At 32.0% G+C, this 14,249-nt stretch overlaps 1 protein-coding gene across 1 annotated transcript in view; it reads left to right on the top strand.

Annotated features, from left to right (window-relative positions):
* LOC118279265 (uncharacterized) overlaps nt 1–12,979 on the top strand; it is a 125,987-nt gene extending 113,008 nt beyond the window's left edge. The window contains exons 3-8 of the mRNA XM_050698450.1: nt 4,023–4,231; nt 4,706–4,841; nt 8,104–8,237; nt 8,697–8,812; nt 9,264–9,367; nt 9,873–12,979. Of these exons, the coding sequence (XP_050554407.1) occupies nt 4,023–4,231; nt 4,706–4,841; nt 8,104–8,237; nt 8,697–8,812; nt 9,264–9,367; nt 9,873–9,970 (797 nt within the window). The 3' untranslated portion in view covers nt 9,971–12,979. The remainder of the gene's footprint in view (nt 1–4,022; nt 4,232–4,705; nt 4,842–8,103; nt 8,238–8,696; nt 8,813–9,263; nt 9,368–9,872) is intronic.
* Nucleotides 12,980–14,249: the final 1,270 nt, after the last annotated feature.

A 14,249-nucleotide genomic window follows, 5' to 3' on the forward strand; every position in this document is an offset into this window, starting at 1 on the left:
TTTGATTTTGGAACTATGTCAGTTACTCGTATGACGTCGTCAGTTATTTTTGAGTGTTTTGTCGTCTATCCTTTTTTTAGTGTGTGATATAAGGCTGAGGTGCAAATACACTATTTAGGAATTACTTGTCGTAAGATTATGTTACAAGTATATTTTAGGAATCATTTGACTGCACACTTGGTGCGGTGGCTAGGCAACCAGCTACCGCGCAACGTATATCGGGTTCGGCTCTCACACGGAATAACACTTTGTGTGATCTACAAATTTTTGTTTCGGGTCTGGTATATTTTCACATAGGTACACATTGTAACATTATATTTGTTACATTCTAGCATTTCTATTTACTTGGATGTATGTAAAATTCTAATGTGGAGCAACGTTTTTTAAATAATAAAAAAATCCTATTCCCATACACAGCCCATAGTTTCTAGGCTACGTGCTATATCAAAAAAGTTAATCTTACCTTTAACAGACATACAGTATAAACATCACAAATACCTACATCAGTCACATATCATCTAAATAACGAACACAGTCAATCACAATCACAAACCATGAACATCTATCAAAACATAACACACATACCTACTAATATAACTCACTCGATGACGTAGTACCTACGGGTGAAGGCGGAAGGCACTTTGCTAGTGACGTCGACGTTAGCAATGGCAGCCGTCGAACTTCGTCCCCGTCAAGTGTCAGACGCAGACATCGGCGGTGGCATGTCGAATCAGCTTATATTTGCCTCAAAATGGGGGCAAATTTCCACCAAATCATTCTCATTGATTGGTGAATAGGAAATGGGAAATTATTGGTTTAAGTTGTCGTTGTATTAAAGAGTTGTTTGATGTTGGGTTTTTTGGTGAGAGGGGTGAATGAGAACTTGTTAATATTGGTATTAATTTTTGCAATTTAGGTGTCGCAGTGTTGATGTTGATGATGTTTAAAGGTGGATTGATATTTGTAGTTAGAACATTGATCTATTTGGATATTTCTTTTAGTGTTTATTGGTATTCCCTCCATTGGTGTCTATTTGCAGTTTTAAAATATAAAATATAAGTGTGGGAAAACCATGCTTCGGCACGAATGAGCCGGCTCGACCGGCGATTGCTTACCATCAGGTGATCCGTCTGCTCGTTTAACAGCTTATACCATAAAAAATAACCATATCTATAAGTACCGTTGTAGAGATTATAATCACAGTATTGAAAAGACTCATAATTCCCTTTCTACAACAAAAAGGAGTTAATGGTAGTTACAAGAACTTCCACTAACATTATGTTGTAAGAAAACTTTTATACAATACAAAAACAAAACACGACGATCATGCACGTGATTCAGCGCAAAATACGTTCGCACCTCCGCCACCGCCCGATATTAAAATAATATCGGTCCAAACGCTAGGATTTACCAAAATAGTATTCCGTTTGCACAAACAAACCATAAATTTGGAGATTTAAAAAGCTTTTATCTTTGTTTGCCATGCTGTTTGGCGCAATACCATGTTGAATATAAAAATCGCTGCTTAAAATATCATGCTTCAATGCTGGGATACGCTTAACTGCGATTTCTGATATGAATATCTTAAACCTGAGCTGGAAACGTAAATGTATGGTCCATATTTCATTATTCTAGCGATAAAATGCGAGAAAGGTGGTTACTATGACCCGTGAGGCTGGTATTCGCGTCTTGAAGACGATTGATCGTTTGCCCTTACAACAGATGGGTTTTATATGATTTTTGGAGTTTACTACCGATTTGGTCTGATCTGAATACTAGTATCTTATTTATTTATTACTTACCATAATTACCTCAAAAATACTTAAGTTAATAACTTTGTTTGACTGCCTCGTTTGTCGACGTGGCAAGCGCGACTGCCGGACAAGGGATCGTGGGTTAGATTCCCAGGTAAGGCAAAGGATTACTGGGAATTTATCTGTTTTTCGAAAATTTCTCAGTGGTAGCTCGGAGCCTGAAATTGTACCCAGTACCTATATGTGAAAATGTTGAAAAGTGGGTGGATATTGTGTAGCGGCATTATGTTCCGTAATGTGCACCCCTGCCTACCCCTTCGGGTATAAAAGGTATGACGTTGTTATGTTAATAACTTTAATAACTTGATTATAGCAAAAATAATTACAGTAAATTTCTTTAACAGACTTCCTGACATCCAATCCGTTTTATTGCAAACAGCTTCGCATAAATTCCCATACTAAATACGAACGCAAACTACCAGGCAATAATAAGTTGAAGAAGTATTAAGTGGCAGATTTCCAGAGCAAAAAGCCACGATAACAGCAGGGACGTCGTTTAGCGTTATAGCCGAACTTCTAACGAGCTGTCATAAACTGGGTATTTACTTGACGCACCTCCGAGTGTGCTCAAGGTAAAAATGTACTGTACGAGCGCTGTCGTAAAATCTTATGATGTTCCTTGAACGCCTGCTCTCCTGGTACCTAGAAGCAAAGAAGTGTTCTGCTGTTTTGAAAATTTTAGTGAACATCGTACGTTAAAACATAGTGCTTGTTTACATTCTAATATGCGGCATGTTTCTAGGTCAATTGGTGTTTTGGAATCTTGGTTGTAGGAAAGATTTTTATTTTTATCGTCCTTGCTTTTTATGGTAAAATCTTTTAGTAGCTGAGACTTGGTTTAATCGAGTAACATTCACTTGATTTTAGAGAATAATATCAGTTATTTTTCCCAAAGGAGGAAGGGATATCAAAATAGAACTTAATGGTCATAAAATTCTAAACAGCTTAGCTTACATAATATTATGTATCTCGTAAGGCTTTAAAGAATATTTTTTTTTAGAACTTATGGCACCAGCTTCTACCCTATCAGTGGATGGATAACCTACCAGTACTTTTAATAGTCAATTTTGCCTTTTAGTTTTTACTTTTTTTTTTTGTTTTTAGTTTTATGAAGTTACTTTCGTTTGAAAACCGCTAATCCCTATTGAACAGGTGTGGTGATTAATGTTCATTCCTTTTCCTTGTGGACAGGGCGATTCTCAGCAGTGGGCACGTATAGGCTCATGATGTTTGATGCGAAATGATATCAGAGATAGAAATAAAAATCATCTCCTTTTCAATACAAAACAACATGAGACAAGAAAGTAAGCTATCAGATACGGTACTGGTTCTGAAAATAAATTACAGTACCGATAAACCACTAAACAGTAAAACAAAAAGAAGAGCTACCTGAATAAAGAAAGTAACGAAATATCTCAGTCACTAAAACAGACAAACAAACGAACGAACGAACAAAAAACTTACTCGACAACTTCCAATTTTGTTTGACCTTGAAAACTCGTGAAAGTAAGAGAGAACACTTTTCTTCGTTCCCAGTACTTTGGAGTTAGTTATTAACTTTCGTCCGTAGTGTCGGAGGAGTGACAATGAGTATAAATTGCCTATTACGACCACCATCATTATCAAGTTTGACAATGTCCTCCCGTCATACTTTTCATTTTGGCCTCCTTTCTCCTTTTTATCCTTTGATTATAATCTAAAAATTAAACTCGGTTATTTCCTTGACGATACTGGTAAAAAGTTTCTTTATTTAGTTAATTTTTTATTTCTGTTTAGCTGCTTCGGGCCTTGTTGGCATATAATAAATACTTAAGAATTTTGGTAAATATGGCATCTTTTTGTTTTCTCTGCCAATTTTTGTATGGCAAAATATTAACCACCGTATGATTACTTAACCCAGTCCTTAGCAATTGTTTTCTAAACAAAATCCTTGCTAAGAAATAGTATAAGTAATCATTAAACATATCTGAGCACGGCAGTTAGTTCATGCAGTACTTGATAAACGCCTGATACGAAATGATTGAGTTATGTAAGATAATTTTTTTCTGCTTAAAACGATTATAAATTGTTTGTGTAAGACCCACAAATTTTTGATCCGATTATAAGCGAAAATTTCAAAATTTAATAAAATAAATATGATGATTAAAACTCTTTTTTATTAAACAGTCTTAACATTTTACTTATGCCAAATTTCTCTTTTGTCCACAGGTACAGTGAATACACTAAAGTCGCTGCAGATTCACGTACCGACAGCAGTGCTGACAGGTTACGACGCAGAACTAATGTGCACATACGAACTGGAAGGTGCACAGTTATACTCCATAAGATGGTATAGAAATATGATCGAGTTTTATAGATACGTTCCCAAAGAGTCGCCCGCGACTAAAGTATTCCCCGTAGCTGAAATTAAGGTTGATGTAAGTATTTTTGAGTATTTTCGTGTTTAATTTAATTACGAAATAAAAAAAAAACAGAATAAACCCAGCAATACTGTGCCTGAATCGGGAATCGAACCCGAGACGCCTTGACGGAAAGATTTCTTAGTAATAGCACGGAGTCTAGAGTTGTGCCCAGTATATAGCTATATGCTCACCTCCTATTACATGAGAAAAATGGCAAAGAGTTTACTATGAGACACGAGACATTACTAAGATACAAAACTTATTTTCTTGGACATATTTTAAAGAAATATTTTGGGTTTTTTTTTTAAACATTTAAGATTAGATATCAAACTATGGTTTGTATCTTATGTCCGTAATGACAATTTGCTAATAAAAGTTTTTTTATACACATATAAACTAACATGGCAATGTGGGGAAACTACTGAGCAAAATTTTGAAAAAGTACTGAACAAATTGTACCAAGGAATTGAAAAGGACTTTCCATTGCAGGTAGCAGCTTCAGACCAGAACAGGGTGGTACTAACAGAGGTAGACCGCACATTGACGGGAGAGTACCAGTGTGAGGTGTCTGCAGACGCACCACTCTTCCACACAGACATCAAGGCAGCTATGATGGTAGTAGTCGGTGAGTTGCTTAAATAAATCTTAAAAGATATGTTTAATATTCATTTATCATTTTGAAGTACAAGTATTGTGAATTGCTTGAAGATTTTGATATTTACGAAAATGTTTGAAAGGCTAAATATGGGTAGTTTCTTTGAAAATTCACAATGGATTTAAACTATCTTGCATTTGGATAGGGTTGTTCTGATCAGAAACCATTCGACGCTTATGTCAGTTTTGTACATTAGAAATGAGAGTTAGAGTAAGGTAATGGCTCAGTAACAAAGTAAAGTTGATATCAACAACCTAGTCGTTGGTCGTTTGGTAGAAATGACAATCAGCGAAAACAACTCCTTTGTGCCCATTATTTTAATAATAGTTTCTTTTTATTAATGGTGTGCTATAAAGTTTAAACTATCTATGTGTCTATCTTCTTGTTATTCACCCTAATTTACTTGGAAAGACATTGCATTTTTAGTCATAGTAATTTTTCTTTGGCCATAATCCCCAACAACTTTGTAACAAAGTCTCAAGATGACAACAAATTCTTCAAGCCTACTGCTAATCCGAGCAGCTGTTAAAATCTCAACATTTTAATTCGTTCCTTTAATTTTTTACGAAAACAGATGCTTAAGTCTTCCATTTAGAATTTACATAAATAAATTGCAATGTTTCCTTCAACGCCAAATATAGGGTTAATGTCTTGTAAACCAAATTTTCTTTTAAATTCCCCTTAGTTCGTCTGAATAATTTGCTACCATTTTGGGGGAACTTGTAAAAGGTACCCTGTTATTTATTTAATAAGGTTCATTTCGTTTTACTTTGTTTAATTAGGTCCTTCTGCTAATCTGGCAATTCCAGGCGTAAACTCTTTTGATGGACGATTTTCTGTCCTATTTAAACAGGCCTAAAGGATAAGTTGGATAAACTTTTAAATCGCACCGATTTTATTAATTGTGCAACTTTTTTTATTTTTATTTACATTGTATGTAATGGATTTTTTAAACACTTCGCTCACTGTGTGTCTTTTTTACTAAATCGCAGTCGATAGTACCAGGTCTTAACCAGATTCTTGTAAGGGTTATTATCCAAAATTAAGCAAACTTATATTTAATCTACTGTGATCCGGAGCTGCGGACTACCTAGTGGGTTTACCGGGGCTCCGGCTCTAAAAGCAGGAGTGTTTTAGTCAGTAAGAATCTGACACTCCCTCTCGCCTCGCCCAAGGCGAAAAATCAATTGGATGATATTCCCCCTCAAAAAAAAAAACTATCCAATTCCTATTACCCACTACTTGTAATAAAATACTCACTCGTTTTTTTTTTCATCAGTTTATGATTTTTTGAACACTTTTTATAGTGTTATCGCAAACAGACGTTAGTTACAGATACACAAATAGTTTGATTGTGTGTTTACAAAGCACTCGAAGATCTGTCATGATGAAAACAAAGAATCTATGAAAACAAATACCCCATCACACTCCAATCCACTTTGAAAATTATTTAGTTTTCAAACAAAGGCCTCTAATCCGTCAGAAAGGTTGAACCGGTCACCATCTGCCCCAAACCCTTTCGCAGAATCTTTTATTAGGTTAACAGAAATATTGCATATTCACAATACAGATGGCGTTTTGTCGACAAAAATAAAACGAGTCCCTATTTCAATGGCAGAAGGTTGTTTTTGCCAATCAATTTATTTTAGATTTTTTTTTAACATTGAATTCCTTTTTTTTGTGTAACCATAAAAGAGTTGGTTTATATTTTTCTATGGAGAGCGTGTTTCGTTTGAATTTTTCCGGGTGAATATAGCATACGTGTATAAATATATTTCTATGTATGTATAATTCCAAGCTTTATCCTGTTGTTTTAATGGGGTATAACTAAACCATAAAAATCTGTCAAGTTGAAATCGAAGTATAGCAACTTTGTAACTGTTCCACATACATTCAATAAAATTGACTGTCAAATTATCAGATGGTCGCAAATGCGGCTGCTGCTGCTGTGCAGTTTTCGGAGTTAGGGTGTTTTTTCACCAGAGATGTGCGATGCTTGGTTGCTGTAGCAATCATATTCATGGACCCAAATAGAATGGCTTGCTATAGATGGCTTCCCTATTGTCTACATAGTTCCATAGCTTACATATTAAATCCTCACAGCATAGCTACATAGCACATATCTCGTGGAAAAGCACCCTAAGAAAAATATTTTTATATTTCGGTTATATAAGGTTCATTCGATTGTTTTAGTTATAAGCCCTATAAGTGATAAGTTTCTAAGAGCATGTCTATAATGCTTAGTACAGTATAACTTAATATAAATCTTTTATACAGTACACCTCTTTACCTATCGCTTCGACGAATAAAATACAAGCCATTATTATTTGTTTACGTACCTAAATACCTATTATTCGGTTAGTACATACGTGATATTATTCAGCAATTTCAACAAATTATTAATTTACACGTAAATGTTCTCTACACTGAATTCGTATCGTTATTATAATATATCTATTTTACACATACACTGATTTTCTGTGTACATCAATTGTATGTACATGATTCTAGGAACATCTTGTTTTTGGTTAAATAGTATTCTAGAATTTCTATTCAAATAATTAATGTTTTGTTTGCATTTAGTGATACATGAGGGATTAGTTTTTGTGATCTGTTTAGAAAATCTGTTTCTGTCTCTCACGTAAAGATATTATTATATGATTAAGGTTTTATAATAGACCACATTAGGTAATTTTTTTTTTTTTACTTTTAATGGGTCGACGTTTGACTGCTTTCAAATGTTCTATAGTATGTTTCACAAAAGTTATTATAATATAAAATACTATGGTAGTTTTTAGCGTGATTGTCGAGTACGAGGACGATAGACAAGTGAAAGTCTGGTTAATCAGTATTATTGGAATAAATCAGTTCATATTTTTAACAGTGTTCTTTACCCCTCTATTTAAAGACTATGCATTGATACTCATATAATAAAATCCCAATATTACTTTGTATAGCCAGCGAATCAATAAGTGCATTCAATATTAATGCTTATGAATTCGTTCTTAAACAAATGCATTATAATTATTATCACACTATCTGCCACACTCAGAGACATTTAATGATTACTCAAACTATTCCTTAGTAACGATTTTGTATTATAAACAATTGCTAAGGATTATAACTATTAAATCTGACACTATAATACATTTAACGAATCAGTATACAAATTAATTGTTAACTCCGATTTTAACACAAACATAACCATGTTTAATTCCCATTTCTCAAACAGAACCGCCTCTAACAAGTCCGAACGTGACGTCGGACCGTATCTCATACATCGGCGGCGACCACATAAGGGCCAACTGTTCATCACCGCCGTCACTGCCCGCTGCCAACATCACGTGGTACGTCAACGAGCAAATGGTGAGTCAATGACGTCAGCCTGTCCGTTTGGGTCCGTGATTATGGTTTTGTACAGAGAGTAAAGTTGACATTTTAAATTAAAGTTTTAACTGTAATTCCAAACTTTATTATCATTAGTTATTTTTAAATTTATGTTGGGTCTACTACATTTATTATGTAATGTTTATTGCTGGACATTGAAGTTTAAAAATTTTGTATATTGGCTCAGTTTTTAAGAAGAAATGTTCATAAAGTGCAACGTTCATTATATTTTTATCATCTACAATATTTACTATATTTGTACCGCCTTAAACGATTTTTCTCAGTTTTTAAATCTTCCTTGAACTTCCACAAACAATTTTAGGTCAAAATTCGCCAAATCAGTCCCGTTCTTTTAGCGAGACTAATGAACAGCAATAAATTTTAATATACATAATAAATACGAGAGATCAAGTTATTAAAATCTTGCGATATTTCCAGGTGCCTGGTTTCACAGCCAACCATGTGCTCAACTATAGCAATGGCTACGCATCCAGTCTGGCGACGCTGGAGTTGGAAGCCGCCGTACATTCCCCAGTGCCTACACTCATGATACGGTCAGTTATTGTTAGGCATATAAGTATCATCACTTTCATTAGCCAAAAGATGTCTAGAGCTCTTCTAACTAATATATAATATATTTTTACAGAATAAAACTTTACTTATAATGTAAGATAATAATATGGTATTGTACTATAATTAGCTATAAAATGACATATTGTTAGGTTTTATAAATACATGAATAAATAAAATTATAGCTCATAAAAAGGTCTCTTATTCAGTTTGTCAACCAGAAGGACAGGACAGGAAGGAATTGAGTAAAGTTTAAAAAAATTATATCATACGAAACTAGTCGAGTCCTTTTCTGCAGTTTATTAAACATTTTATAAATAGAATATAAAATAATATCCCTATACATGAAAAAATATTTATTTAAATAAAAAATCTTAAATCTTCAATTTCATTTTAATATTGAGTGCAATCTTTGACGAATAATTTCTCTTGCAGATGTGAAGCGTCAATTTTCGACGTTTGGAGATCGACAAGTCATACGATAGTATTACGGGAGCGAAGTGCCAACCCTGCTTCAGCTTTAGGCAGAAGTTTTACAGGTAATTTAGGATCAACATTTTTAATGTCTCCTTTAATTATTGTCTATATAATTTATCATATTTATTAAATTATTTTTCAAAATCGTTTGTTGAAATTATGCAAATTTTTGTAAATTGACATTAAATTTTCTCGATATCTTAATCTGAAATCGATGTCTATTTAATTTAATCAATACCACTGTAGCACACAAGTTGTATAATAAGAACTTAAGCACACAAAAGAAGAATTACAAAATAAAACGTTTTTTAAAGAGAGCCGTTTTAAATTTTCTTTACTGCCTCCATTTATTAAGTAAAGTAAAATTCCGAAAACCTTATCCTAATTTTAAAAAATACTATGCTGAAAACCACATCAAAATTGATTCAGCCAAACGCGAGATAATCGCGTACAAACATACATACATACAAATCAAACTGAGAACCTCCTCTTTTGTAGTAGTCAGCTAGAAAAAGCATCGACATATTTTAAAACCAACGATTTTATATCGTAAAATATTTTCAACAGGTGCAGCAACAGAGACGTGTCTCCCAACAATAATGGTACTACTACTCCAGTTCTTCCTCCAGCTCCTACAGAGATACAGCGGGACGTCAATAAGATAGCTGTAACGCCTACTTGTAATGTAGAATTAATCATTTGTACGTAACATACGATAATTAGATAATATCAGGGTTGAAGCAATTGGAACGGAATTTAAGGTAATATAAAGAATTGTCCCTGCTTTGTGTGTATAGATACAGGACGATCTTTTTTTAAGTGGAGCAGTAAATGTGTGAAAGTTGGATTGTACGTTTAATTTGTAAAAGGAACAAGATGTTTTTTTTAAGAAATTTGTTTTTAAATAAATTGCACTAGGATATTTCTTCTGTTTACAAACACAAGTTCACATACACATGACATCTAAACCCGAAACAACAATTAGTGGATCGCACAAAGGGTTGTTCCGTGAGGGATTTGAACTGGCTATACGTTGCACGGCAGTCCTAGACTAGTCAATGACGGTCCTAGTCACTGAACCAACCGTGCAGTCAAAGTAAGTACTTGATGTATTCGTTTTTTTATTTGTAACTAATGATCATGCCATCCAAGTATTTGTTGTTTATTTAATTTAAGACAAAAAAGCCATACAATTGTTAATAAAACTCACCATGATTTTCAACAAATACAAAACTAAAAATAATCCATCTAAAATTGTCACCAAGTACTCCATAGACTAATCAATCCGTGTTGTATGAATAATGCTTTCATTTTATGGCATTAAGTGCGTGGGTTGGTTTTATTGCAAGCGGCTGGCCAATCCTACGGTTCCAATTCTGATAATTTATAAACGGCTTAATTGAGCTGTCGGCTGTGTATTTAGAGTACGGATTTAGCCATTCCGCTATAAGTATGCTCATCTGGTTTTGTATGAAATATCTAATACATGAAGGACTTTATTTTTGAGCGTAGGCGGAGATTTATATATGGCCAGTCTCTATGAAATGTCGGTAAATTTGTATGGAGCTTATGTGTGTGAAACATTTTTCGCTTTAATATAGTGGCTAAATCTACCGACGGAAAGGATTTTGGAATTCGCCATTTATATTTCTAATATTAAAAACTAAACTTGTTTTCAGTCATTAACAGTGTTTATAATTATTATTTACATTAATTAATTAATAGGTACACCATACCAAATTTTCTGTCACTCATAAAAAATAGAACTAAAAGAATATATCTATCTATTGCAAAGGTTCCATTTCAAAGAATTAATTATTCATTTACTATTAATAAATACAGTAACAATATTAAAAATTAACAATATTAAAAATTTAATTTCGTTTTTACATTCTGCGAAATTCACGAAAATTAAAAGGATCGAATGCAATGAAATGTAACTGTTCCAATGTATATGAATTAATATTAATTACAATTAAATAATAATCTGTTATATGGAACGTGTATTATTGTTACTATTTATGCAATCAATTTTTCATATAAATCAAATTCCCTGTTTGTTCAGTATAATAGCAATCAATATTTAATGCAAACATTCGCGATAATTTATAAAATATACAATTAGTTATTCATTTTGTTAGCTTTGTGTGATTTATAGTGCTTTTCCACCAGAAATGTGCTATGCTACGTTGTTGTAGATGCGTTTGGCTTCCACTAATCATATTCATTGGTACACATAACTTAGCACTTGTGGAAACAAACTCGACTAAGCTATGTTTTTTCTTTATATGGAAAGATACGTGCTATGGATGGCTTCCATACTATTGATATAATTATCGCATACTAGAGCTGCCCATCTTCATTCCATATCTTACTCGCACAGCTACATAGCTCAGTTAGTATCAATGGAAACAGTCACATAGTTTCACAGCTTAGCACCGTTAGGAATAATAGTACCTAAATAATTATTGTTTATAGTTTTAAAAATAACATAATCTAGTTAGAAAAATGTTATGCTATATTTTAACGTTATTTTGTTACAAAAAGAAAGTTTCAAGGAAATATCAATTGTTTTCTACTTTGGTTACATAAACAGTAACAATAATAAATTCCTGTAATAACAGAATAATATTAGGAAATTATACTGTTAACATAGACTGATTACTTAGAATAATTCATTGTAAATAGTTATAATAGTAATTTGTTTGTAAATATTTACAAACCAAGTTAATAATAATGTTCATTTTTAATCGTAATAATAATGTTAATATTTCTAAATAATAAGTGTTAGTCCAATTAATTATTATTATGATAAACAAGAAAATTATTATTGAATATTATGTTTGATAAATTAAGTTATAAATTTTATATTTAAAGTTAATTCTAATTAGCTTTGTGTTTGTTAATAATAATTAATAAATAATTTATCGAAACTCTTTATTTAATGTTAATAATAATAACGGATTTTAATAGCTATTGCATAGGTTATAATATTACGTTGAACCGTGTATGATTTCTTAACAATATAATTACATTGTTAAAAACCATTATAGCGTTATTATGTTGATTATTAAATTCAAAAATAGCTAACAAGGCTGTGTTTATAAATAAATTGAAAATGTTAAAATAATAATTATTAGTTAAATTAATTTGCTATACTTTAAAATTGATGGTGCATTAAATAATTGTATATTATAAAGTGTTAAATATGATTATAAATTTGTAAATAATTATGAAAATATTGTTGTATAAGAATTAATAATAATGTTTTTAAGAACTGGAATGTATGAACGAAGTAATTATTTTTATTGTGTAATCTTAAAACCTAAAGTTATACGAGCCATACACATAATTATATTATGATGTTAAAACTGGAATTTTAACAAACCCAGAATATGCTTTGTTTGTTAATTAATGAATATTATTTTGCAGAATATTTTAATACACGATATAGATATAAAAAATATTTTATACAAATAATTCCATACGCAAATGTTCCATTTTTATTTTCTCTTCCGATATTATTCGAAAATATAACCAAACTTTTCATCTCTCATTCAAAAATATACCTTTTTATTATTCTATACAAAGTTTAAAATCTCTTGCCTACCATTTGTTTAATTGAAATACAAAAATGTATTATTATTTATAAATTCAATGGCTTTTGAACTCGTCAAAAATGTTTACTTGTGATCTGTCCATTTATTGTTAATCTGTGTTTTTTACTTTTAAAACTATCTGCAGTTTACTACTTCTTATACATTTATTTATTTTCAGATTTCAATATAGATCTTTCATACATATATAATTATATATTGATCACAGATCTTTGTATAAATCTTCTAATGACTCTAAAATTTTAATTATGTAAAACCTTTCCCTAACTATATTATTACGTCATTGTTTTGATTGAAAAACATTCCTAATTTATTATTCATGAACTTGTAACTTAAAATTTCCTACATTCCTAACTACAATATATTCACCTAACTGTGCATTAAATTGAACATAATTCTAGCTGTTAATGTATTGGTAAAATAAACGGGAAAAAATAAAGAAGATAATAATTGTATGTATTGTTTTTTATTTATTTATACGACCCATATTATATACAAAACCACACCTATCTCCTATGAAGATAGACAATGGATCGCCAATTGCTACGAATCTTACACACCTCTTTCGCTTCATCAACTGTCATCAGTCTTATATGGCCCCTTCAAATGTGTAAGTATTTGACATTCAAACTCAATGCATTTTCATCACTGTCGATAACTATGTGGCATTAAAGTGATCTCCAGTCATTAATATATCACACATGTAAATGCAAAAGTTTATTTGCATGTTAGAATGTTTGTTCGTCAATCACGCTGAAACTACTAACCGGATTTTGATGAAATTGGTATACATGGTCTGGAACAAAGCCATTACACACTATGTATGTTTACCTAATACATTTTACAGACTACTATAACTATCCTTATGAAATAACAGATTACCTTTATGATTTTTGAATAGATTATATAAATAGACAAATTTAAACTGGTTAACAAGAGTTAAAGTTGGAAATGCGTACAGAGCTTCTCTCAGAGCAAGAACAAAAATCTAGTTCGAAAACACCGTCTAAGAAATTTGGGATTCAAATATTTATTTCCAGCTAATATGTACAGAAAGAAATGTCTTAGAATTCGACTGCTTTAGAAACAATATTTAAAAATGGAACAATCATTAGAGCGCAGGGATTAACAAAGATTATCAGAGACACTGGCAGCATGAAGGAGACCACACGAAAATTCAAATTCGAATCTCGAACAGTATCGCCAGTCCGGTTCGTTAACAAATCTCCGCATTGGCGTTCGAAAAAAGAATACAAAACAAAAGAAAAAAAAACGCAATACCTTGGTACGTAGTAGTGCCTCAAAAAATTCGTTGGAAAACCATGCG

This window comes from Spodoptera frugiperda, chromosome 14 (assembly GCF_023101765.2).
Source record: "Spodoptera frugiperda isolate SF20-4 chromosome 14, AGI-APGP_CSIRO_Sfru_2.0, whole genome shotgun sequence".
Taxonomy (NCBI): Eukaryota; Metazoa; Arthropoda; class Insecta; order Lepidoptera; family Noctuidae; genus Spodoptera; species Spodoptera frugiperda.